Below are 22335 nucleotides of genomic sequence, written 5' to 3'. Positions count from 1 at the left end.
CACTATACATATCTACACTTATGCATGTGTTTATAAAAAAAGTTCTCTCCACAGTTTCTCAAGTCTGGCAAAGTACTCTCCTAAAGCATTATAATATTCAGTCAGATGCAGACCAAAATGCTATATTATACTCTGTTTTGGAAAACAAACTCTAGTGTGTCATGCCACGTTTTCATTCCTTCAGGTACATAGTGAAAGGGTCCCACTGATGAATAAGGTGTCACGGATGCTTTTGTCACCATAAGATTTGACTCCTGCTTTTTTTTTCCCTCCATGATCACTATGGAGAAATGAACAAATTCTCCATCAGCATTATGTAAATGTATAAAGCACTCTGCATGAGGCCTGGACCAGAGCAGAGTTCTAGATCACCAGATGCCAAATAAGATCCTGGCATGATCCTGTGCCAGCTACCACCTGCTGCTCTGTCTCCTGGCACAGGGCTCTGGGGAGAGGGATGCTCTGGAGCCCTATTGCAGTAATGTATCAGAAAAGGAAACTCCTTAAAGAAAGGTTATTTTCAGAGGGCTGTTTCTATATATTTGAAGGGTTTTAGAAGCCCACTACATTGCAAAGTGGTTAAAAGGATGCAGATATAACTGAGAATTGGGTCCCTTGGATCTCAAGGGAACAGTATGACTGTACTTGAAACCCTGATTTACTTAACAATTTTTGAGTGTTGTATCTGGAGGAGAGACTAACTATAGTATGTCTTTAGGTATTTCAGGAAAAAGAGCAGATAGGACATGGTTGAATGCTTCAAAGAGCTCATATGAAGTATGTTTAACTCTGTTATATATCCTCTCCTTCAGTGTCTTACGGATTTGAAGTCTCCAGGAACATTGCTGAAAGGAAAGCATGTAGGGTTTTTTTACGCATACTGTAATAAATACGTAAACTGTAAGTCCTCACATCAGAAGAACAATGCACTCTTGTTAAAAGGATCATGGAGTTTGCTGTTTAATTCTTTGGAAATGTCGTTTGGTTTCTAATATTTGAAAGAGAGAGAGAGAAAAAGATTCTTGAGATTTTTATTGCTTTGTTATTGTCCATTTACAAGTGGAGCTGCATCCTGCACCTTGACTTTGATGGTTTAGTAGAATCTCTTTTAGTGGCAAAACCATTTCCTTTTAAGTCAGTTAATTCATGCTTCTCTTCTCCATCTTGATTTTCCTAATAGATGAATGTTTTCTTCTATTTTGCCAAATAAAGTCAGAGACATTGGTAATTTGAATTCTATATCAATACTGAAACAATACCCCGATCACTAAAAATTTCTAAGGTCAGTCAAAGATTTTATAATTGCATAAACAATATTTAATTTGGGAACTCAAAGGCAGCCTTATTTGATTCACTATCATACCCTTATTTTAAATGATAAAATGGTAAGTATTTACATTTTCTTGTGAAAGAGCTACTCAGAACCAACCTATTTAAGTCATTGCTACTACCTCAAGGGCTGGGTTTTTTTCTTGTTTTGTTTTTGCTTTTGTTTTTGTTTTTGTTTTTGCTTTTGTTATTGTTATTCTGTCCAGGAATTGAAATCAAGGTAATGTTTTAATGGTAGACTTTTATTGTTATGGACCTAGTTGTTATCTTGTGATATGGGATGTACAGAGCCAAGATACAAAGATTTGATTTTATAAACACAATATAAAGCTTTTAATTCTTCCATTCATACTAAAGAACTTAAGTTGCACACCAGCTTTCAGTACCTTTTTTATTCTCAAATGTGTCCACTGGTTGTAGTTTAAATGTTTTCCCAAAGAAGATGAAGACACTGAGTGTGTATAAACGCATGTGGTTGTATGTGCATATGTGGTTGTATGTGCATATAAATGTGTTTGCATACAGTCATGTGGTGGGTTTATCCTTTTTTCTGTAGTGTTTTTATCCACACCAGATTTAAGATCTAAATATTGAAAATCGCATAGAAAGATAATGTCCCTTGGTTAATGGTGTGGTTTATGATGTATTTATGTCATACAAAAGTAATTTTTAAAGGGTAGCACAAAAGAAGCAGTTTTTGTCTCAGGCTCCTGGGCAGATTCCTGGGCAGGTGGAATTGGCTGCAAGGTTGTAAAATTCACATAGTAAAACAGGTGGGTTACCAAGGTAGGAAAATCTTCATGGCATTATATTTTTTAGTATAGTTCCTGTTTATGGCCCTCATATTCCCTCTATGGAAGGCAGTTTTTCATCTCCACTGCACTCTTCCAGTTGGTGGAGTGAAAGGAATCTGTATAGATACATTGATGGGAAGGCAAGGCAAGCTTTGTCACACTTACATGACTATTCAGGATCCCTAGTGTATTTTAGTTTACAGTTAACAATCATGTCATTGCTATTATAATTCCCAGAACATTATTATCACACCCAGAAGTCACCCAGGAGTGATTTGAAAGCCAGCTGGCCCTTGGATATACTCTGATCACATGCAGGAGTACATTGAGAATCTAGTTTGGGACATCCTTCTCAATGGATTTCAAACCCCACCATACTGAGACAACAGCCTAACATGCTTTTTTTTTTTTTTTTTACATCAGCAATTGTGGCCTAAGCAGACATCTCCTTTTCCTCTTCTTGTCCCCGTCCCACTTTGGTCTTGTGCCTGCACACTCCACCAGTTGTTTAAGTCCGCTGACTTGTACTGAAGAATAAGAAGTAGCCTTATGAAAGAAATAGCTATTTTTTGGTTTTTTTTTTAGGCAGAGTAGTTCTCTTTTATTTCTTGGTTTAAAGATAGTTGTGCTGGTCTAGAACCTGTCACTATACACGTTACATACTTCCTACTGTTTTAATGGTTTTGTTAAAATAACTTTTATATCTCTAATTTTAAAGGTCCATAAAGAATCAAGAAATCTTGCAAAAAAATATTAGTGAAGAAGTCTTGGACATCTGGTCTGGCACTGATCTGAATGTGAATTGTGGGCTGGACCACAATTTTGTGCCATTTTTATCAGCGTTAAAATGTGAACAATACACATTCTCCTACTGCCAAACTGATAAAGAAAGACACTAATGGCACAGAAATAGAAAAAAGTGTTGAGTTTTGTTGCAATTTTTTTTCAGAAGAAGTTCAGCTCTTCCTAACAAACCTCACTTGCAGGAGCTAAGGCAGTGACTGCCATTATTTGCTGAAGGAGCCCAAGAGCAAGGTTGCACTTTTAACGCAGCTACAGCACAACTGCTTTAATGGACTCTTTAAGCAGTAACCCCCGATTCTCTCAAAATGAGGTCCCAGTTTTGATTTTATTCATGCCATGGATCCATACTTAGTGGTAGATTGTTATTGGCTTGAAAGCCCTACTGGTGTGAGCATTGGTAAGTCTAATTAATAGACTCAATGAAGATTTTTATGAAAGTATGTCAGATTATTTTAGCTGAGCTGCTGTGGTTTCTTGCAATGAACCTGGTACTTGTCTTCTAATGAGTCAATTCACTAATTTACTGACTAACCTGATATCACAGGCTGTTATTTTCTGTGTTTAGGCTTATTTACACAGCCATTTAAAAATACTTACATGATGTCTTAAGGATTATGAGAATGACTTAAAAAGGCATCTCAATTTGATGCAGCAATCTCAGTATGCAGTATGAATGTGAAAGGCAAAGCTCTAAAGTGAACAGGAATATAAATGATGCTACTGTGAATTCTAGTGTTTGTGAACGTGAACAGATATATCCTACATCTTAGGTGTTACTAAAATTAGATGGTCTTTCTTTGGGGATGCTGAGAAGGCAATTTTCCCCACTGGGCAATAGGAATGTAAAAATACCCTCTACATGATTGTAGAGAACACAACACTGTGCTGTTCAGTGATGTCTAGTACTCTGCTGTGAGGTCAGTATTCACAGTGGCAGTCAACAGCCACTGCAGGTAGTGGCTTTTGAATAAAAGGTCATGTTTTTCAATAGCCTCATTCTGACTGAAAGCCTGAAAGCTTCTTGGAACTTCTTGATCTCTGCAGTATAAAACCAGAATTAAAGGAGAAACAAGAGTTTGAGAGGTAGATACACAGTCTGCAATAATCTCTTCAGGACATCATATCCCCTGTTCACTTGAGACCTGGGGAGAAACCCTATCCCAGCAGAAGTTGGTGTGAATTTTTCATTGACTTCAACAGATTCAAGATTTATACTTGATAGTTTAAGAATAAAATCTATGAAGTCCACATCTCTCTGTGTGTTCTGGGAGTTTATTGTTACCATAATGGAAGTCAGCACTTCCCCCACAGTGCTGAGTAAAAAGCATTCCAGCTGAGTAAGAATTAGACCTTATAATTAGGGTTTTTCAGACAGATGGAATCACAATCTACACAGACCAGAAGGTATTTATTACAGAAAACAGCTCTAATTCCATATTAGCATGTTTTTGTAAAGTCTGAATTTCAGATTTGTTTTATTCCTTTTAAGCCATTCCATCTTCCCTATACAGAGCACAGTACAGTGCAAGTGGGATTCCCCTTACCTGGCTTTACATTGCAACAGCATGAGTTCATGCTCTTTGCTTAGGCTGCCTTTTTCTCTTTGAAACATAATGGGCACTTTTGGAGTGCAGTTCTCCTGGTCTGTTTTGGATGCAGGAAGAGAACTCAAATGGTGCTGATAAAATTTTCAATCTCCCTTCAGAGGGATGGCAAATATGTGGCAGAAATCAACTCTCCAAATGGCATTTTGGCATTATCTCAGTCACGTCCTTACTTGTTCTGCTCTTCCTGTTTGCACTTAGAGTTTTGCTGCTGGATAAAGCCAGAGTCACCAAGTATATCTCTGTGACTAAAGAAGGATGATCTTTGGTTTGCTGACTGTTTTGGCCCAGCCTGGAACTTCCTTACCCTAGAAGAACATTCAAAAGCATCAGTAAACCAAAACGTACAAACCTCAATAACTTTCAAATGACACAAAAAATACTTTGACCCCAAGCAAAGTCATGTGTATAGAGTTTTAGCTTAAAGCAAAGTCTCTTTTATATACACATGAAGGAGTCTCTAAATGTTCTTGCAAACAGAAATATGTTGAAAGTGAAATGCTTTGGTGTTAAAAAATGGTTTTAGCCACTGTTTTGTAAAATCCAGTTCTGTGTTTGCAGAGCTGACCGGAGCTGCAACACTGCATGTATCCAAGCAACACTCTATAATTAGGAATCAACCTATCCTTCTCATCTACAGGAGTCAATCCTATAGATGTCTAGATAATGTCACAGGCCTCACAAGGGACAGTGGTAACTTTTTAAAAGTTTTTCGTCACGATCACAGTAGTTAGAGCATTCAGTGGTGGCTCAGATATGAGACTCTTCAGATATAAGGAGTAATTTACAGATAGTATCTTCCAGTGTAAAAAGCTGACGGAGACTTTCCCTAGAAACCCCAATTTGCTCATGCTTATGCTTCCAACACGTTTTTCAGTCAGCGTTTCAAATGACCCTGCAACTTGGAAAACAGCTCTCAATTTTTGAGTAGTGCTCTAAGCATTTGGCTCGTAGCCAAAGCAGAACATACCACATGGGAGGCAACATAGGGACATGTATGTTATCTGTGTAACATGTCCATTGGAAAGGCTTGTGGCCTAGTAAAAGTTTCAAACTTCCAGGGAATATTCACAGCTGACAGCTCTTGGTGAAGGAAGTCCTCTCCGAACAGCATTAAGTTCAGGCAAGTGCCTCCTCCTAGCTCGCTCCGCTGGCTTGCCGGGATGTTTCCTGCCCAGTTCCCATAAATAGGTTCCTCCGTGCATTTCCTAGAAGCTGGCCTTCCCGGAGCGGGGGGCGCGGGCGGGCGTGCCGGGGCCGCGCCATTGGCGGCCAGGGAGGTGTATCCCGCGCCCGGCTCGCGGTTGGCTGCGGCGCGGGGCGGCGGCGCCGCCGGACATCGGCCGGAGGAGGGGCCGGGGCCGCACGGCCGTGCCTGCCGCCGCCCCGCTGCCCGAGGTAGGTACGGCGCTGCCCGGCGCTCCGGGTGCCAGCGAGCGCTGCCCGGTGCCCTCCGCCCTCGCTCACGCCGCTTCTCCCCCTGCCCGCCGCCTCTCTGCCTTTCCCTGACGCTCCCCAGGGACTTTTTCCCCTCCCGCGCGTTGCCCCTGCTTGCGGGAGGCCCCTTGCTGTGCTGCTTGGCACTGTCTTAGCCCCGGTGATGCTCGGGGTGCGGTCACCCGCTCCCAGCACGGGCCAGCAGGGACCGGCGCGGTGCGGCCCCGCGGTCACTCGACGTGTTGGGGAGGCCGGGAAGGGTTCCCAGCTCTCCAGGCTTGTAATGCTAAAGCTAGTTTCACTTTTACAAGGGGATATGGATATCTCTGTGGCTGAGCCTCAGCATACACAGCGAGGCATGCAGACCAACTTCTAGCCTGCCAGAGGTCACCCGACTGTTTGCTCCCTGCCCGGACTCCCGCGATCCCAGTGCAGGGCAGCGCACTTCTGCTGGAAGGCGTCACTTCTCTCCTTGTGCAAGTCTTCTGTGAGAGGGAAATTAGCTTCACTGCAGGCTTGGGTATGAGGTGCAGTGTTTTAGTATGAACTGCTCTCATGGTTATATTTTAGCGTGCAGAGATAGTGACATAGTGTGACAAGGCTTCCTCTTTTCTGAGGGGCATCATCATGCTCTTTGAGAACCCTCTTAGCATGCTGAAGAGAAGTGTCACAAAATACCTCCAACTTCAGTACAGTAACCTCTGCTGGTGGAAAAATGTAGCAATGGTAGGAAGACCACACTTTGAGCTATTGTAGATGACTGTGTACTTCTGTTCATGCTTTCCTTCATGTGCTAGTCCCTCTGTTTCAGCAAGCCTGGAGTTAAACAGGACCTCTGAAGTCTTTAGGTGTATAGAGATACCACAAGTTTGAGGCATGAGGACAAACAGGATTTTCCAAGTGATTCAGATACAGAGATTCATGTATTATCAATTAAAATTGTGTTGGAAACAAAGTTCACATCTCTGAAGCTTATCTCTGAGATTCACATCTTTTAATTGCATAAGTATCTGAAGGCCTTAGGCTCCTGGGTACTGGATGCTGGACCTGACAGCGTCCCTGCAGAAGTAAACAGTAGGCTTCACTGGGAGTGAAGAGGATGAGATAGAAAATAAAGGGGTTTTCCTCTGCAGGTCCTAGGAATCTGTCCAAGTGAAGCTTTTCCACTTTGCAGAAAATTTGTATTAGGGAGAAAACCTGTTGTTCCTGGCCACACATATGCTGGCTGCTAGGCGGTAGTTAAGGTCTTGGCCTTATCTTCCATTTTTTGCCTGTGTAAGAATTAGCTGTGTAAAAATACTTAGTGCTGGGCTTTCTGTTTTAATCAACTGCTTGCCATATAGCCTGTATTCTGCTTTTTTTCTGTGTGTTTGTTACTTCTGACTGTTCTTGATGCAAGTTTTGATGGTCTTTGCATGTTTATGGTGGCAAATGAATATAATTGGTAATTTTAAGTTTCCAGAATTCTTTTAAAGCCTTGTAGTTAAAAATTTGCTGAATAGGACACATTAAAAGCCTTCCTTTTCAGTAATCAAAACAACTAGTAAAATTGAAAATTTGTAAGGACACCTCATCAGATCAAGATGCAACAAAGTTAATGGAAATTGAATTCATGTCTCACAAAAGTAAGGTGTAACTAGAGTATGAAGTATCTGGATTGTGTTTTACAGCAGATGCCAAAGGAGACCAGAACTTTTGCACAAACATTGTCTGAATTGTACATGTACCTGTATTATTTTATTACTTTGTCTTTGCTGCCATCAGGCTTTACCATGCTCCGAGCCTTTAGTCACACGAATGGTAGGTGTGTGTTCCACCATGCTAAGTGTTGGCATCATCGTAAGTCTGTGCTGGCAATCAGGAGGGAAGATGTCAATGCATGGGAAAGAAGAGCACCTCTAGCACCAAAGCATGTTAAGGAGTTGACAAAGATGGGATACAAGGTCTTGGTGCAGCCGTCAAACCGGAGAGCCATCCATGAAAGGGTAAGGTCCCATTTTGAGAGACAAAAGCAAAACCATAGTTCAGTTGTTAACCACAGTACATAGGAGAAATAATATTCAAAGGCTATTTATGAGAAAACATATTAAAAAAAACCTCCCAGAAACATTGAATTTTGTTGCTAAATAAGGAGTCATTTGCTAGTGGAAAGGAAAAAGAATAGTTTGTTTAGCCTTTTAACGTAATGTTGGCACCATGGTGGGTTTTTTGAGCTGTTTTTATTTATTTCTTGTCCTGTCATTACTCTCCCTAGAAGTTCTAGGTTCTCTTGAAGTGGAAACTTGGGAATTCGTTTAACATTGTTGTTTTTGTCTTCTGTTTGTATGAAGGCAAGAGCTCTAAAAACCCCCTGTATTTCTTAAAAGAACAGGAAAGATGAATCTGGTGAATTCCACTCTTGCTTCAATCCCTTTCCTCATGTGAAATGAAGAGAGATTTTTTTTCTTTAATTCTGTGAGTTTCAGGACAGAGAGCTTTTACTGTTCTTGTAGCAGCATTAATGCTGTGCTGTAAGATAACTGATAAAACACATAGAAATTGAAACAAAAATGGGGAATTAGTGATTACTTGCACATACCACCTTTTAATTAAGGCACAGTGCTTTGTTCATCAGAGCACAGATCATCCTATGTAAACATATTTCCTTAGAAATCATTCTTCATCTTGGATTTAGGCTTATACAATTTTATAAAATCACATGTCATCAGTCTTCATATTTTTGAATTTTTCATATTTCTCTAAATGTATTTCCAAGTATTTGAACACCTTACAAAGGACTGTTCATTATTGCAATACTACAGGGTACTTTAAATTTAGTAAAATATCCTTTTTGTAGTCTGTAAATTTAAGATGAAGTATTTTACTAACACATAATTATAATTTGGCCTCATATAATAGGATAATAGCATGGTAATTCAATTTAATACTTGATACCTCTTTATCGAAGAATTTTGTGAATGTATCACATGCAGTAACTTGTTTCTGCTTGGAAGAATTATTTAATTTTCCTCTGTTCTAGTTGCTAATGTGCTGAGATCTGAATGTGAAAAAACACAGAGAAATTTTCTTTGATTTTTCTATTTCATAGGAGTACGTCAAAGCAGGTGCCATTATTCAAGAAGATATTTCTGAGGCTTCTCTGATAATAGGTGTGAAGAGACCTCCGGAGGACAAATTAATCCCCAAAAAGAACTATGCCTTCTTCTCTCACACTATTAAAGCCCAAGAGGCAAACATGCCCCTTTTGGATGAGATTTTAAGACAGGTAAATTGTGCCATTTTGAAGGCCATTGTCAGTTAACATTGGGTGGAAACTGAATGCTTAAGTGTGATCAAAAGCTTGCTGCCTAGTATAGTTACTTCCAGCAAACCTGCTTGTGGATGGCTGATGAGGACAGTTTCCAGTACCCTTTCCTGAAAATGAGTATTTCTTGCTCAGAGGATCTTGTGTTTGCAGTGTTATTCTCTTCATGTGTGTAAGGCAGACGAATTGTGAGCATGGTGTGCTCAAGAAAGGCTCTTTCTCTCTGAGCATGAGGAGTTCTTGGAAAGTTACTAAGCTGGAGTGCATATTGGTCATTTCAGAGGAAGGCAGCCAGTTCACTCAGAAATGAGCAACTTTTGGCAGAGGATGTGAATGGGCCTGCAGCTGCTGGAGTGGCACGCTGGGGAGCTCTGTGCAAAGAGGGCATGGGCAGTGCAGAGAGTCTTCAAAACAAGAATTCAGTGCAACTGTTATGTTTTTATACTTCTGTTATGATATATTTGCCTATCTTATCTTATCCATCAGACTCTATCATGAAGAATGACAAAGGCGCGTGAAAAAGTAGCTCCTGGGAGAACAACGTGCCACAAACTGCATCCACTGAAAATGTTAATACTCAGTTTGCTGTGTATTTTCAGGAAATTCGACTGTTTGACTATGAAAAAATGGTTGATCATAAAGGAATGCGAGTTGTGGCCTTTGGAAAGTGGGCTGGTGTAGCAGGTATAGTGTATAAAGTAAAGGCAGGCTTCCAACAAGTGACTTCCTGTAATACTTCTGGTTGTCTGTGCTTCCTGAAAGTTGGGGCTTGCGATGTGTTTTTAACTGCATTTTTAATTATTGCTTTTAACAGCCTTTTTCCATTCCAGTTTGTACCTCCTACTTTCATGAGATGGCATGTCAAACAGTCATGTGGATTCCTGACAAATCTAATATTTTTTGTTGTCGTCTTGAAGTCCTGTTTGTCCATTGAACTAATCTGGAGCAGACTAAAGATCAAGAGATCAACTGATTAGGCTTTTGATAAAAAAAAAGGGCTGCTGTCCATCCCAAGAGCTTGAACAACATCTGTTTGTCACTGTTATGCATTAAATCTCTTTTTTGTGAGGCGTGGCTCTCATTTCTTTCTACTGAGCTTCAATGCTGTTTCTTCAGGAGACTCTTCTATTTCCTTCTTTGGAATCTGGTGATGTGGATACACCTCATAAAAGGATATCTGAATGTTAAATACTGCTTAAATGCATAATGGGCCAAGAGCAAGTTTAGGTCATGGACTGCTATTAAATTTCTCCTTCTCTGGTTTTATGTAGACTTTCTTTAGAAGTAAAGTATTGATATAAAAACATGGGAAAAAATATCCAGGATGATTTGAGGCTTCAGTCTGTCTCTGCAGTTTCTAACTGTGCATATTTGTAGTTAAGACTGATGGTCCGATTTTTTTTTTTTTTTTTTAACAACAGGAATGATCAACATTCTGCATGGGTTGGGTTTACGATTTTTAGCCCTGGGTCATCACACTCCTTTCATGGTAAGAGTATGTGTGTATGTATTTTTCTTTAGCTAAATAACCTTTTGGCATCTGCTAATTATCTGTATTTGAATATGGAAAATATCTTGATGGTTCTGTGCCTTTGATTTCAGCACATTGGGATGGCACATAACTACAGGAATAGCAGTCAGGCTGTGCAGGCAGTACGGGATGCCGGGTATGAAATTTCACTGGGACTGATGCCAAAGTCAGTGGGGCCCTTAACATTTGTGTTTACAGGCACTGGTAATGTTTCTAAGGTAAGAATTGTCTTCAAGATGAAATGCTATATTATTGTTAATAGAAATTCTTGGCATTTGATCTGTATCAGGTTAAATGGGTTGATGGGTTCATTTTGTTTGCCTGGACTTCACATTTTCCTTTGCCAGTAACTATTTTTAAGTACCATAAACTAAAATGTTTAATATGAGATCATGCCTGCCAAGGCTGACATGGTAACTTCTTATCATGAAACATGGATTAAATCTTACTGCTCCTGTCTCCTTTCCAACCTGCATGATTTCTGTCCCACTCTCTCCCCCCTCTTGACTCTGTGCTTACAAGGTATGTTGAATCATTTCATTAAAGCATGGGGGAAAGAATAATTTTTTCCAACACTTGCTGAGTTTTTATATCTGTATAGAATTGTCTTGGCTTACAAGTAGTGGACTTCAGGGCTATTTTCTGTGACACAAGGAAAAGACTTACCCCTGTTTTAGCCAACAAAGATCAGTTAACAAGGCTCCAGCTATAAAGTGAAATCACTGCCTGCATAAATATGTTCTTTCTAGCCAAAAGGATTGTGTGTCTGAAAAGCTTTTGGTTGTGATCACAGCTCATTGGGGAAGTAATCTTCTAGTTCTTGGCCTTTAGAACAGCTTGGTTGATGAGGAGTGGCTTCAGGGATCTTTCCTAAAGAGAAGCTGCTCAGAGTGGCAGCAAAACTCTCTATTGTGGCTGAGTTGAGGCCTTCCAGCTCAGCCATTAGAAATAAGAACCAGGCGTCGGATTGTGGTTTAGGCATTCTGCAGTAGTGGGGAATGATGTAAATTCCTTGCACATAATGCTCAGGCAGCTTAGTTTTGGGTAAGCAGGAGTATGTGTGAAACAGTGTGTACATCTCTGAAGATGTTCTCTGGCAGGGCTGTCAGATTGTCAGATTGTGGCATTTTTATATTTGTTTTCAAACACCAAATGAGCAGTGTTACATTACATTTATGGTCTACTTATTCTAAATCCTACTTCATGGTTTTAGGGTGCTCAAGAAATGTTCAGTGCTCTCCCATGTGAGTTTGTGGAACCACATGAGTTAAAGGAAGTTTCCAGATCTGGAGGTATGCAGTGGCAATAGTGATTGAAAACATTGGAACCCTTTTTGTCGAAGTATAAGAGCTAATTTTTTTTTTTTTTTTTTTTTAACTTCAGACCTCAGGAAAGTCTATGGAACAGTGTTAAGTCGTCACCATCATCTTGTAAGGAAACATGATGGACTGTATGATCCAGCAGACTATGATAAAAATCCAGAAAATTACATTTCTCGCTTTCACATTGATGTGAGCATTTCTTCTGTTCTTTTATGAAAGGTTTTCCAGAGTGTTTGTAGTCACTACACTTTTGCATATTCACTGAGAGGGCGTTAACTTAAAATGCTAGACCAGGTGCTTTCAGCTTCTTAAAGTTCTAGGTGAGAACATCAGGCATCTGTTACTTTCTTTGCAGGTTGCACCCTACACAACTTGTTTAATTAATGGCATATACTGGGAACAGAATACTCCTCGCTTACTGAGTCGGCAGGACACTCAGAAGCTGCTGGTGCCAGTTAAATCTGCTGCTGCTGCAACGGACGGCTGTCCTGAACTACCACACAAGTAAGATAAGACACCTCATTTCACTTGTAACAATTTTGCAGCACCATGATTAACGTGTAATGTTAGGCAGTTTCACCACAGTATCTAGTAAATGATTCTGTTTCTTTTACATTGTTCCTTCTTGCATGTTTTACAGTGCCCCATTGATTTTGCTCTTGTTGTTTTGTGCTTGGCAGTCTTGTTTTCACAGTTTGTAGTTTCTGAAAACATCTCAGTACAAATGACTGATAGGAATCAGCTGTCTTTCTGCAGAGGTAGTTCTGCCACTGATCTTCATACAGAATCCAATACAAACAAAAGTGTGATACCTGGGAATGTACCTACCGCACCAGTATTGGTAGAAGTTTCTATGCCTGAGCAGAGCTTATGGGAAACTTCTTCCTACCCTGTCATTTGGCTTGTACAAGTTCAATAACTGTTGCTTAGCACCTCTTATTTCTGCAGCAAGTAGTGGAAATGCTTCACAACCCTAAATAGTTTTAAGGATAGAATGTGGGGTGCAAATCAAGGGTTAGTCTCTCAGTGTGGGTGGGAGCCACCCTTTCTCTAATAGCCCTGTCAGAGATTTGAGGAGGACATGAAAATGTATCCTGGTGAGGAATCAGGTCTCTTCTCTGCTAGCTCTTGACACCTTTCTTTCTCTCACATGACAAATAAAGAATTGAAGAGTTAACCTTCAGTGGAGCCAGAGGTTGTGCATTAGGCTAATGAATGCTCCACCTGCACCTGCTGTCTCTGAACTGGTAGGAGGCAGCTACTTCTTCAGGCTTCCCTTTATGATGGGGAAGTTAGTTTCATGCAGGACTGCCCAGGCACAGCTTGAGGGAATTGGTAGATGGAAAATGAAGGGGAGGTGTTAGCAGCGCATGGGATGGAGAAAAAAGATCATGGGTGAATGGATTCTGTCAGTCTTTCTCTCCATGAAGCTGGATGCTGTTGATATGAATGCAAAGCTAGCACCAGATTTCCATTGTATTTCTGGATACCATTGTTTGTGTTTTGTTGACTTCTAAATGGGTTGAGATGAAGGAGGCTACAAGTCGGATAGATCTTCTCACATTTCTTTTATTTCCTGTTCACTTTTGTCCTTTTATACCTGTGTTTCTTAGTAATTTGTATAATGCTCTGTTCCACAGTCTTTTTATTTTAATTGCTTTAGACTTCTGGCGATATGTGACATTTCAGCAGATACTGGAGGATCTATAGAATTTATGACTGAGTGTACAACAATTGACAACCCATTTTGTATGTATGATGCTGACCAGCATATTACTCATGACAGGTGGGAGAGCCCTTACTTTTTATTGTTTTCCATTGTAACTTTTAGAGTGAAATGTTACATTGAAAAAATCATGCATTGAAAACACTTCTGAAAGGTGCTACCTTTCAGGTATTAAGAAGTAGTTGAGAAAAGCTATTTTCTCTCTTTCAGTGTTGAAGGCTCAGGGATTCTGATGTGTTCCATTGACAATCTGCCAGCTCAGCTTCCTATAGAAGCAACAGAGTATTTTGGGGATATGCTTTTCCCTTATATTGAAGAGATGGTAAGGTCTTATGTATCTGACAAGTAGGTAAAAGGCTCAGAATTTGGTGTGCTTGTTTATTGCTTTTCTGGTCTCCTGTATACATTCAAAAGGAATCTGCTGTAGAACATAACTGACTTTGTACTTCAAAACAAGAAAAAAGCTTTAGAAGTCTTGAGGCAATCCTTTGAAAAGGCAACATGTGAATGAGACATGAGTGACCTGGATGTCTTAGAGATTTGTCAAGGACACTTTCTGTAGGCAGGAAACAGGCTCTGGCAGGTAGTTCATTGCTTCTGGACCCTGCAGTAGATGTATACGTCTGATTTTCTTGGGCACTCAACAATCCCTCACAGTCAGACTCCTGTTTGAATGTCTGTATTTTCCTAAAAGTCCAGAGATGCTGGTTGCGGCCAGAAGTATTTCAAATGTACAAGTTATTGGCATTGTTGCATGCATTTAAATGTTACTTAAAATCTTAACATTTTACTTTGAAAAATATTTGGTAATAAAATGACCTGATTTGAAATAACTCGTCTCTACAGCTGTTATCAGAAGGCTCAGAACCTCTTGAAAAACAGAATTACTCACCTGTTGTTCGAGATGTAAGTTTTGCAGTTTGGCACTCTTCTTGTCTTCCCCTGCTTTGAAACATACAGATACATAAAGCCCTCAAAATTTGTTTCATATGTTTCCAGGCTGTGATTGCATCCAATGGCGCACTGACACCTAAGTATCAATATATCCAGAAACTGAGAGAGAGCAGGTAATAGAGGTTCTTAAAGTTTATTTGGTTCAGGATTTAAAAAGTCACCTTGTCTGCATTCTGTCTCCCCTTTTGCATTCATTTATTGTTGTGTCTTGCTGGAATGCATCTATATTGCACTGTGTCTAAGTGTCTTCTAGCTTGATGATCTCCTTATTTCTTTATTGCACATTGCCTAAATCATTAACACATGTTAGTGACTTATATTGAAGCTGAGAAAGTGGTCATTTTTCTCTTTCTTGCATTATGAAAACTGTTTTACCAGAGGCAGAAAACAGCCACATGCTCATATTACTCTGTTACTCCTTGCCCTTTTGAAATGGATGTAATATACAGTCATTTGAAAGGAATGGCTGAAAGCAAAGGCTCTTGAATATACCTTGAATCTAGTTACTTCTTGTATGGCTCAAGAACTGTGCTGGGTAGCACTGTTCTGTGACTGGATGTATTGGGGAGACTCTGAGACTCTCAGATTTTTGTTATATTCATGTACCTACAGCTTCAGCTACCACTTCATCCACACCCTGTCACAGTGGTTATGTGCCAGTGGTAGACTTGAGTGAATTAAGCTAACAAAAGTACAAATAACTTGGAAATCCTTTCCCTTCCCCTTGCCCCTTACTATTAACAAACATCTATAGTTTACATATGAAAAATGCTAATTTCACAATAAGTGGGTTCATGTTCATGGTCAGTGACAGCTGCACTGTATATCATATAAAAACTTAAATTGGTCTGACCATAAGCACTGCATGGACTATGCACTAAAAACATAGTGTGTTAACTTCAGCATCTCAAACCCCTGCAATTTCCTTTGGGAACTTTGGGACTTCTGGTTATGAACTTGTGCATGATGAACTATGGGTGCATTTTCCGCACTAAGTAATGTTCTATTTGCTTCTCAGAAGCTCCAGCTCATAGTGAGTTTTGTTCTGTGCTCTTTGATAGACCCCCTCAAGAGGCCATCTCAATAACAAATTTTTTTTTTCCTCACACAGTGCGATGATCTGATTTTTTTTTTTAGCTTCCTCCATAGTCACTTGCATGGTCTTGTGTGAACTACCATGAGAATCTGGAGACTTCATTCCCAAGGGTGTTTTTGTGGGTAGATTTTTGATACTTCTGCAGATCTGTGTGTTGCATGTGATATTCATTTGTCCATTGGTGGTGTTCACTTAGCTGTCAGAAAAGCAGAATCTGCTATTAATACCCTCCTTTATTTTGCCACCTTCAGAGGTGATGCAAATGAAAGCAGGGTTTTACTGCTTAGGGTGTGATGGTTTAGCTAGAGATGGTTTAGCTCTCGTTGAGAGCCTGTAGGAGTTATGTGGCTTGTTTTCACTCTAACAAAGTACTGTGCGGTGTCCAGTTTAGTTTTGGAGGGTTCTACTTAAGACTAATTGCCAATAGTCCTTCAAGTCTGTGAGTGCTTCAGACATAGAACAGCCAGACTGTATGAGCTGAACTGTCTTGGGTGCCATTAGATTTACCAAACAAACTCATCTACATCTTTGCACCCTTACTGGCTTCTTGGCTGCTACTGCTTTCTCACCCACAGCTGCAAAGGCACATCACATTAACAATGTTATTGTTATTTGTACATAGATTAACGTAACTGAATTATTTAAACTCATTTATAGAGAATAGGCATAATCTGGAGCTGTGTAGATTCTGTTCCCATACTTGATGGGTCATTTGGCACCTCATGTTTTTGCCTGTCCTAGAGTAAACATGCTGTGTTTGATTCAAGCGTGACTTCATTCTAGACACTAGAAAAGTTTTTAATAAATACTGCAAGTCAGATTGCAAAATCCAGCTTGCTTTCATATAGGAATCTTCCCTTCATCAACACTCCCTACCTCTTCTGCTCCCTAAAGCATGGAGAGGAATTCTTCTCTTCCCCTGCCCATAAAGGTACTGCTGTGGAAGGTGTTCTATTAGAATTGATAGGAGGAGGAGGAAAATCCTTGGGGTTGCCATATGAAAGGATATGATGGGCTTAGAAGGCTTTCTGTGACTGTATTAAATAATGATTTAATTTTTAAAAAAAATCAGATCTGTAAAGTTTTTATGAAAGTAAAAATTTCCAGTAATCTGTAGTAATAATTTTGATTGGAGAGTTGATACATTGATACATACAATACAGATTTAATGATCTGAAAAGAATGACTTTAAAAAAAGTCTCTGAAATAGGAGGGAAGGAGGATGGAACATCTGAAATTTTTGGGATTTAATTAAAACTTTACAGTACTGATACAGTAGGCTGGAATGTGCTTCAGACAGGTGATACAGATGTATTTGGTATTGATTTTACTCTCTTCACTCAGAGAAGTCTTTCAGTGCTATTGTTCGAGGCCTTGTGCCCCTAAATGTACTCAGATACTTCCTGCCGTGCTTTAGGTTGGACAACAGCGGTCTTGTCTTGCTGTTAGGGATTGCCCTGGGAAGCTTCAACATCATCTATCATTGTTATGGCAATTTTTGAAATGAAAAAACACAACATTGACTTTCGGATGCCATGAGAAGCCTCGAAAACATTTGAACCAAATATTATTTAGTAGACATATGGTTGGTCCTCTTCTAAGGTCAGCAGGTTTCAGCAGAGTGGACATCATCTTATCAGCTAGAGGTCAGGATTCTTTCTGAGGCATAATCTGCAATGCTGGTATAAACTCTTAGTGGACAAAGGGGAAACGAGGATCTTGCTTATATGTTTATGAAGATTCCCATGAGACTGTATCTTTGAAAGTCCTATCTATTTATTGAAATTTATTTTCAGGGTATGGGATAAATAAAGCCAAACCTCATTTTCCATTAATTAGATTAAACAGTAGGGCAGTGAACAGCTTTCTTCAAAAATAAGAAGTGCTCTAAGAATTCTTTTTATTTGCTGTCCTGGGGTGACTTTATGATGTGTATCCCGTGTTGCTGCTCTATGCCCAGAAATTAACTTTGTGCCTTTCTATGCCTCTAAACTGAGCCTGAGAGGGGGAAGGAAAAACTGAGCAAAACTTTTTCAAAGCAGTTTGCAGCTTGTTCAAGGTCACACAGAGATAGCAAATTTTTTTTCCCCCAGCTGGAGCAGGGGAGCGAGGAAGCACCCAGCTTGCTGCTTTCCAGTCAGCTTTTGGTCAGTTGTTTCAGTTTCCTTTTCTCTGGAGAGAGACTGAGAGTTGAACTTTGCTTTTCCTTCCCTGGAATTTTGGATTTTCTCCATTTTCTACTGGACTGCTTCAACCTCAGAGCACATCAGGAGGACTTTCCACTGGGCAGAGAGGGCCTGGCCCTGGGCCAAGCCCCAGCTCCCAGGAGACCAAAGGGAGGACTCTGACACTTTTTCCCAGGTTTTTTCTCCACAGCGAGAGATTTTATTATTTAGCATTATTTTCCTTTCCCGTGTGTTCAGTAAATAAATAGTTTTATCTCCTTCACTTTCCTTCGAGGAAAATTTATTTTTTCCCGAACCTGGTGGGGGAGGGGTGGTTGTGCCTTCTCTCAGAGGATATATTTCTAAATTTGCCCAACCGGAACATTTGCTAAGTAGTTTTTATCTATGTGGTCATCATATGTTAGAGTTTCACAATTCTGACTTTACAACTTAATGCAAATTTAAGCTAAAAGGAAAAATAACTATAAACAACCAAAATGTGCATTCCTACTATAATTTATGCATTTCTGAGAGCATATTTCAACAACTGTTAAGTGCATTATTCTGGTTGGCAGAAAGAAATGCAGAATCTGATATGAATGCATTTTATATTGAAAGTCAACAGATCTACTTAAATTTATTTATGAGAGTAGTAGTAGTTAGGTTGAAACACTCTGTGATGGTTTTGAAATCTGAGTCCTTGTCTGCAATGTTGATTTCTTAGTTGGGCATTAAATTTAATTGACTTTTATTGACTATCACATTCCTGTGATGGAGTAGTATGAACCTAGTATAATTTACACAAAATATGCTTTCACCAGCATGATTTTGTGTACTTTAGCAGTTACCTGTGATGGAAAGGGAGCAACGCAGAGCCTGGAATCCCTTTCTGACAGCCTGACATGACATTGGTAGTCCTCAAGTGGTCAGGTTACAGTAATTTGGCCATTGGGAAAAATACAACTGAGGAAAGTTTTGATGAACAGCTAGAAGCAATTGGAGAAGCAGTGGGAGTGTCGATGGACTTGGTCGTGTTTATGTTAGATGAAACAAGCTGGAAATTAAGCAGCAGAAGAATGGAAGCAGTGCTAGACAGTCCTGGATCAGATAGCTAGGAACTTGACTCTTGGTCTGAATAGAGCTCTTGGTTTGTAGACTTATTAAAATAATACTTCTTCTGTTAACCTTGGCTGCTTACAGTTTCCTTCTGTGTCATTTTAAATTTTGCCTGTAACACCTTCTAGGGAACAGGCTCAGTCACTGAAGATGGGTGATGAGAAGAGGGTTTTGTTGCTTGGATCTGGCTATGTTTCTGGGCCTGTGCTTGAATATCTCACTAGAGATTCCAACATTGACATCACAGTTGGTATGTAAGAATTTGTTTATTTTAATTTCAATATTATGTCTGTGGCAGAACCTTTCTCATAAATAATAAATGGATGTGGTTCTGAGAACAGATAAAGAAAATCTTTGTTATTATCCACAGCAGAAAAGGATTTTGTAGCTTTGTGAGCATTTTGAATTTATATAATTGATTTGAAAAGGACATAGCCATGTTAAAAGTTAAATGTTTGCATGTGTAACCTGTAGGGAAATAAGAAGTATTTTTCATTCTAACCTGCTTTGGGCTGGGGATTGGTTTTGTAGATAGTCAGTCACTTTGTTGGTATTTTGCTCTGTTTTCAGCCTCACACAACAAAAAGATGAAAATATTTTTATAGACATCTGTATGAGTGAAGTAACAGCTGTTCTTATGACCAGTGTCATGGTAATAAAACTTCAGACCCTGATTCTTCCATAAGCACTAAATGCTTACTTGTTTATTCCTCTCTTTTGGTTTTATCTGTAGCATATTTCAGGTTGGTCATCTCAGTAATCCTTTTCTGTACCCTTAATGATGACTTTACCCTGATTCTGTGACTTCAGATTTAAAACTCAGGCTGTATTGCCTTATTGCCTCAAAGATACATTGCGGGAGGTGGTTTCCCTTAAAACTTACAGTTTTGTTGCTGTTGATTGTTGTTGTTATTGCTTCGATTTTTTTTTTTTTTTCTTCATGCTACTTTCATACTTGGCTGCTTTTGCTACCCTTCATGGTGATAACCATAGTATTTTTAACCCCTGGAAAAAAGATTTACTGTGAAGAAGAGGGGAAATCTAGGAAAGCTGCACCCTTGTTGTGAGCACTGCCTGGAGTAGTGAAGAGAGAAGGATTACAACAATATGCAGTGCCCATCCCCTCATTACTACAGAGGTTGCCTCCACTCCCTGCAGTGCAGTGTCAGGAAGGGAAACCAGGTGAACTGGAAGATCTGTGTTGCCAAGCACTGAGCAAACATTGCCTCTTATCTGGGTAGCTTAAAAACATGCAGTTTCTACAGCACACACACACAAATAGCACAGAAGGAAAGAGACATGAAGATATTACTTGTTTGATATTTGACAGCAGGCAAGTAGGTGCAGAAAACACAAAGTGTGTGTGAAAACACAAAACACAGTGCCATGCTTGGTTTCCTACTTTTAGGCTACATCACTTTAAATCCAAATGATGAAAATTTAAATTGGGAAACCTTAATGCAATCAACTTTTTTTAGTTTGAATTTGTAGATGATTTTGCCTAGCTCCTTTCCCTCAGTACACTTTGATTAGTAGGGTATAATCACCCTCTGGTAATGCTTATTTCCCACCGACTGTGGAAAGGCCATAAGGAAATAAGGCCCTAACTTAGAGGCACAGATGCTTTTAATTCTCCATAAGCTTGTGCCCCACCTGCTGCCTTCTTCGACCATTCCTTTTTCCTGGCTGTGTTCTCTGGTTTGTGCTGGCAGCATGGTGAGCTGGGAAAGGAAATTAGTCAGATGTAGCAAATACTGGTTGTATTACTGTGGTTCTCTTTTTCAGTTCTGCTTTCCTTATAATGGTAAGTGCAGATGGCTTTTAATTCCCCAGAAGTCTGTGCCCCACCTGCTGTCTTCTTTGGCCACTCCTTTCTTGTTCTCTGTGGCTTGTGCTGGCAGCATGGTGAGCTGGGACAGGAAACCAGTCAGAGGTGGCAAATACTGGTTGTGTTCTCATGAGTCTTTTTCAGTCCTGTTTTCTTTACAATGGTAGTGAAGTGAAGGCAGGCAGAGACTGGGTTTATCCCTTTTAGTTATAATATCATATTTGAGATTGGTAGGACTAAGCCATAGGTAAATATTAAAACTAGTCTGTTTGAATCTGGACCTTTTACACTTGACCTAAGTTAAAGCTTAATGTTTCTATCATTGTCATGTTAAAAATGGTGGTTGATGTGAATTGGTTTTGCTTTAAACTATTAAGCTGTTCTTGACTGTAAATAGGAATTCTATTCAAGTGTACTGAGTTTTGAAATATTTCTTTTTAAACCAGATTTATCTATAAATGCATAGCTGTGTGGAATGAGGGATCAAGTAAGTTTTTTTGAACACGTTTGTTTACTAAATGCCTGATTTTTTGTCAGCTGTTAGTGAAGGAAAACATGCGTGCAACTGTTTCTCTTTGGGAAATATAGCACAATTATACATGGGTGTGCTTTGGACTTAGCTTCATCTTTAGGTAACAGTTTATTGTTTTACTTTTAAAACAGTATCTGTCATGAAGGAGCAACTTGAACAACTGAAAAAAAAATACAGAAATATTACTCCAGTTCATATGGATGTCCTTAAGAATGAGGAAGAGCTGTCCTCTTTGGTGAAGAAACACAACCTTGTGATCAGGTCAGAATTCTGTGTAAAACATGATAGGCTTGACACTGAACTGTGCCATAAATCAAATCCCTCCTGATGGGAGAGAATTTTCTAAAAGTCCTTGCAAGGAGTTTCAAAGATAAACCAAGACTTTTCCTGGAGTTTCAGTGTTGCTGGGTAGTTGTTTATTAAGTCTTATCAGAGGAACAGAGCCACTAGTGTGACCCAGGCACAGCACAGAGCACAGAAAGCAGGAGAGAAGTCTCTAATTATCAAGATTTACACAGCCTTTTAAAGATAATTTAACCAATGGTTACTAAAAATGTACATTATTTTCACTTCCCTACCAATTATTCAGTAACATGGCCAGGAACTGCGGAATTCTCTATCCAGTCATTCCAAACTACTTTTACTGCAGAACATGGAGTAGTAGAAGAAGGAGAAGAAGGTTTAGAGAACAACAACAATCCTCCATTTTGATACCTTTTACTATTATCTATTTACTACAAAGAGAAGCCCAAAACCTCTAAATTTTTCACCCTGTGACAATCTTACATAGTAG

General features: G+C 39.6%; 1 protein-coding gene across 2 annotated transcripts in view; it reads left to right on the top strand.

Moving 5' to 3' along the window:
• Window positions 1-5877: 5877 nt before the first annotated feature.
• Window positions 5878-22335, top strand: part of AASS (aminoadipate-semialdehyde synthase) — a 30485-nt gene continuing 14027 nt past the window's right edge. The window contains exons 1-15 of one of the 2 annotated variants that reach the window (XM_082280171.1): window positions 5878-5929; window positions 7733-7953; window positions 9057-9233; window positions 9872-9956; window positions 10694-10761; window positions 10875-11021; window positions 12017-12095; window positions 12187-12314; window positions 12481-12629; window positions 13789-13911; window positions 14062-14173; window positions 14698-14757; window positions 14851-14918; window positions 19311-19432; window positions 21674-21803. In XM_082280171.1, the coding sequence (XP_082136297.1) occupies window positions 7741-7953; window positions 9057-9233; window positions 9872-9956; window positions 10694-10761; window positions 10875-11021; window positions 12017-12095; window positions 12187-12314; window positions 12481-12629; window positions 13789-13911; window positions 14062-14173; window positions 14698-14757; window positions 14851-14918; window positions 19311-19432; window positions 21674-21803 (1661 nt within the window). In that variant the 5' untranslated portion in view covers window positions 5878-5929; window positions 7733-7740. Of the gene's footprint in view, window positions 5930-6928; window positions 7954-9056; window positions 9234-9871; window positions 9957-10693; window positions 10762-10874; window positions 11022-12016; window positions 12096-12186; window positions 12315-12480; window positions 12630-13788; window positions 13912-14061; window positions 14174-14697; window positions 14758-14850; window positions 14919-19310; window positions 19433-21673; window positions 21804-22335 lie in introns of those variants that run through there. The other variant, XM_082280170.1, reaches the window with a different exon arrangement.

The sequence above is a fragment of the Coloeus monedula genome, assembly GCF_965178545.1.
Source record: "Coloeus monedula genome assembly, chromosome: 4".
In the NCBI taxonomy this organism is placed as follows: domain Eukaryota; kingdom Metazoa; phylum Chordata; class Aves; order Passeriformes; family Corvidae; genus Coloeus; species Coloeus monedula.
The sequence above is the reverse complement of the archived record's forward strand: the minus strand, read 5'-3'. Positions and strand labels throughout refer to the sequence as shown.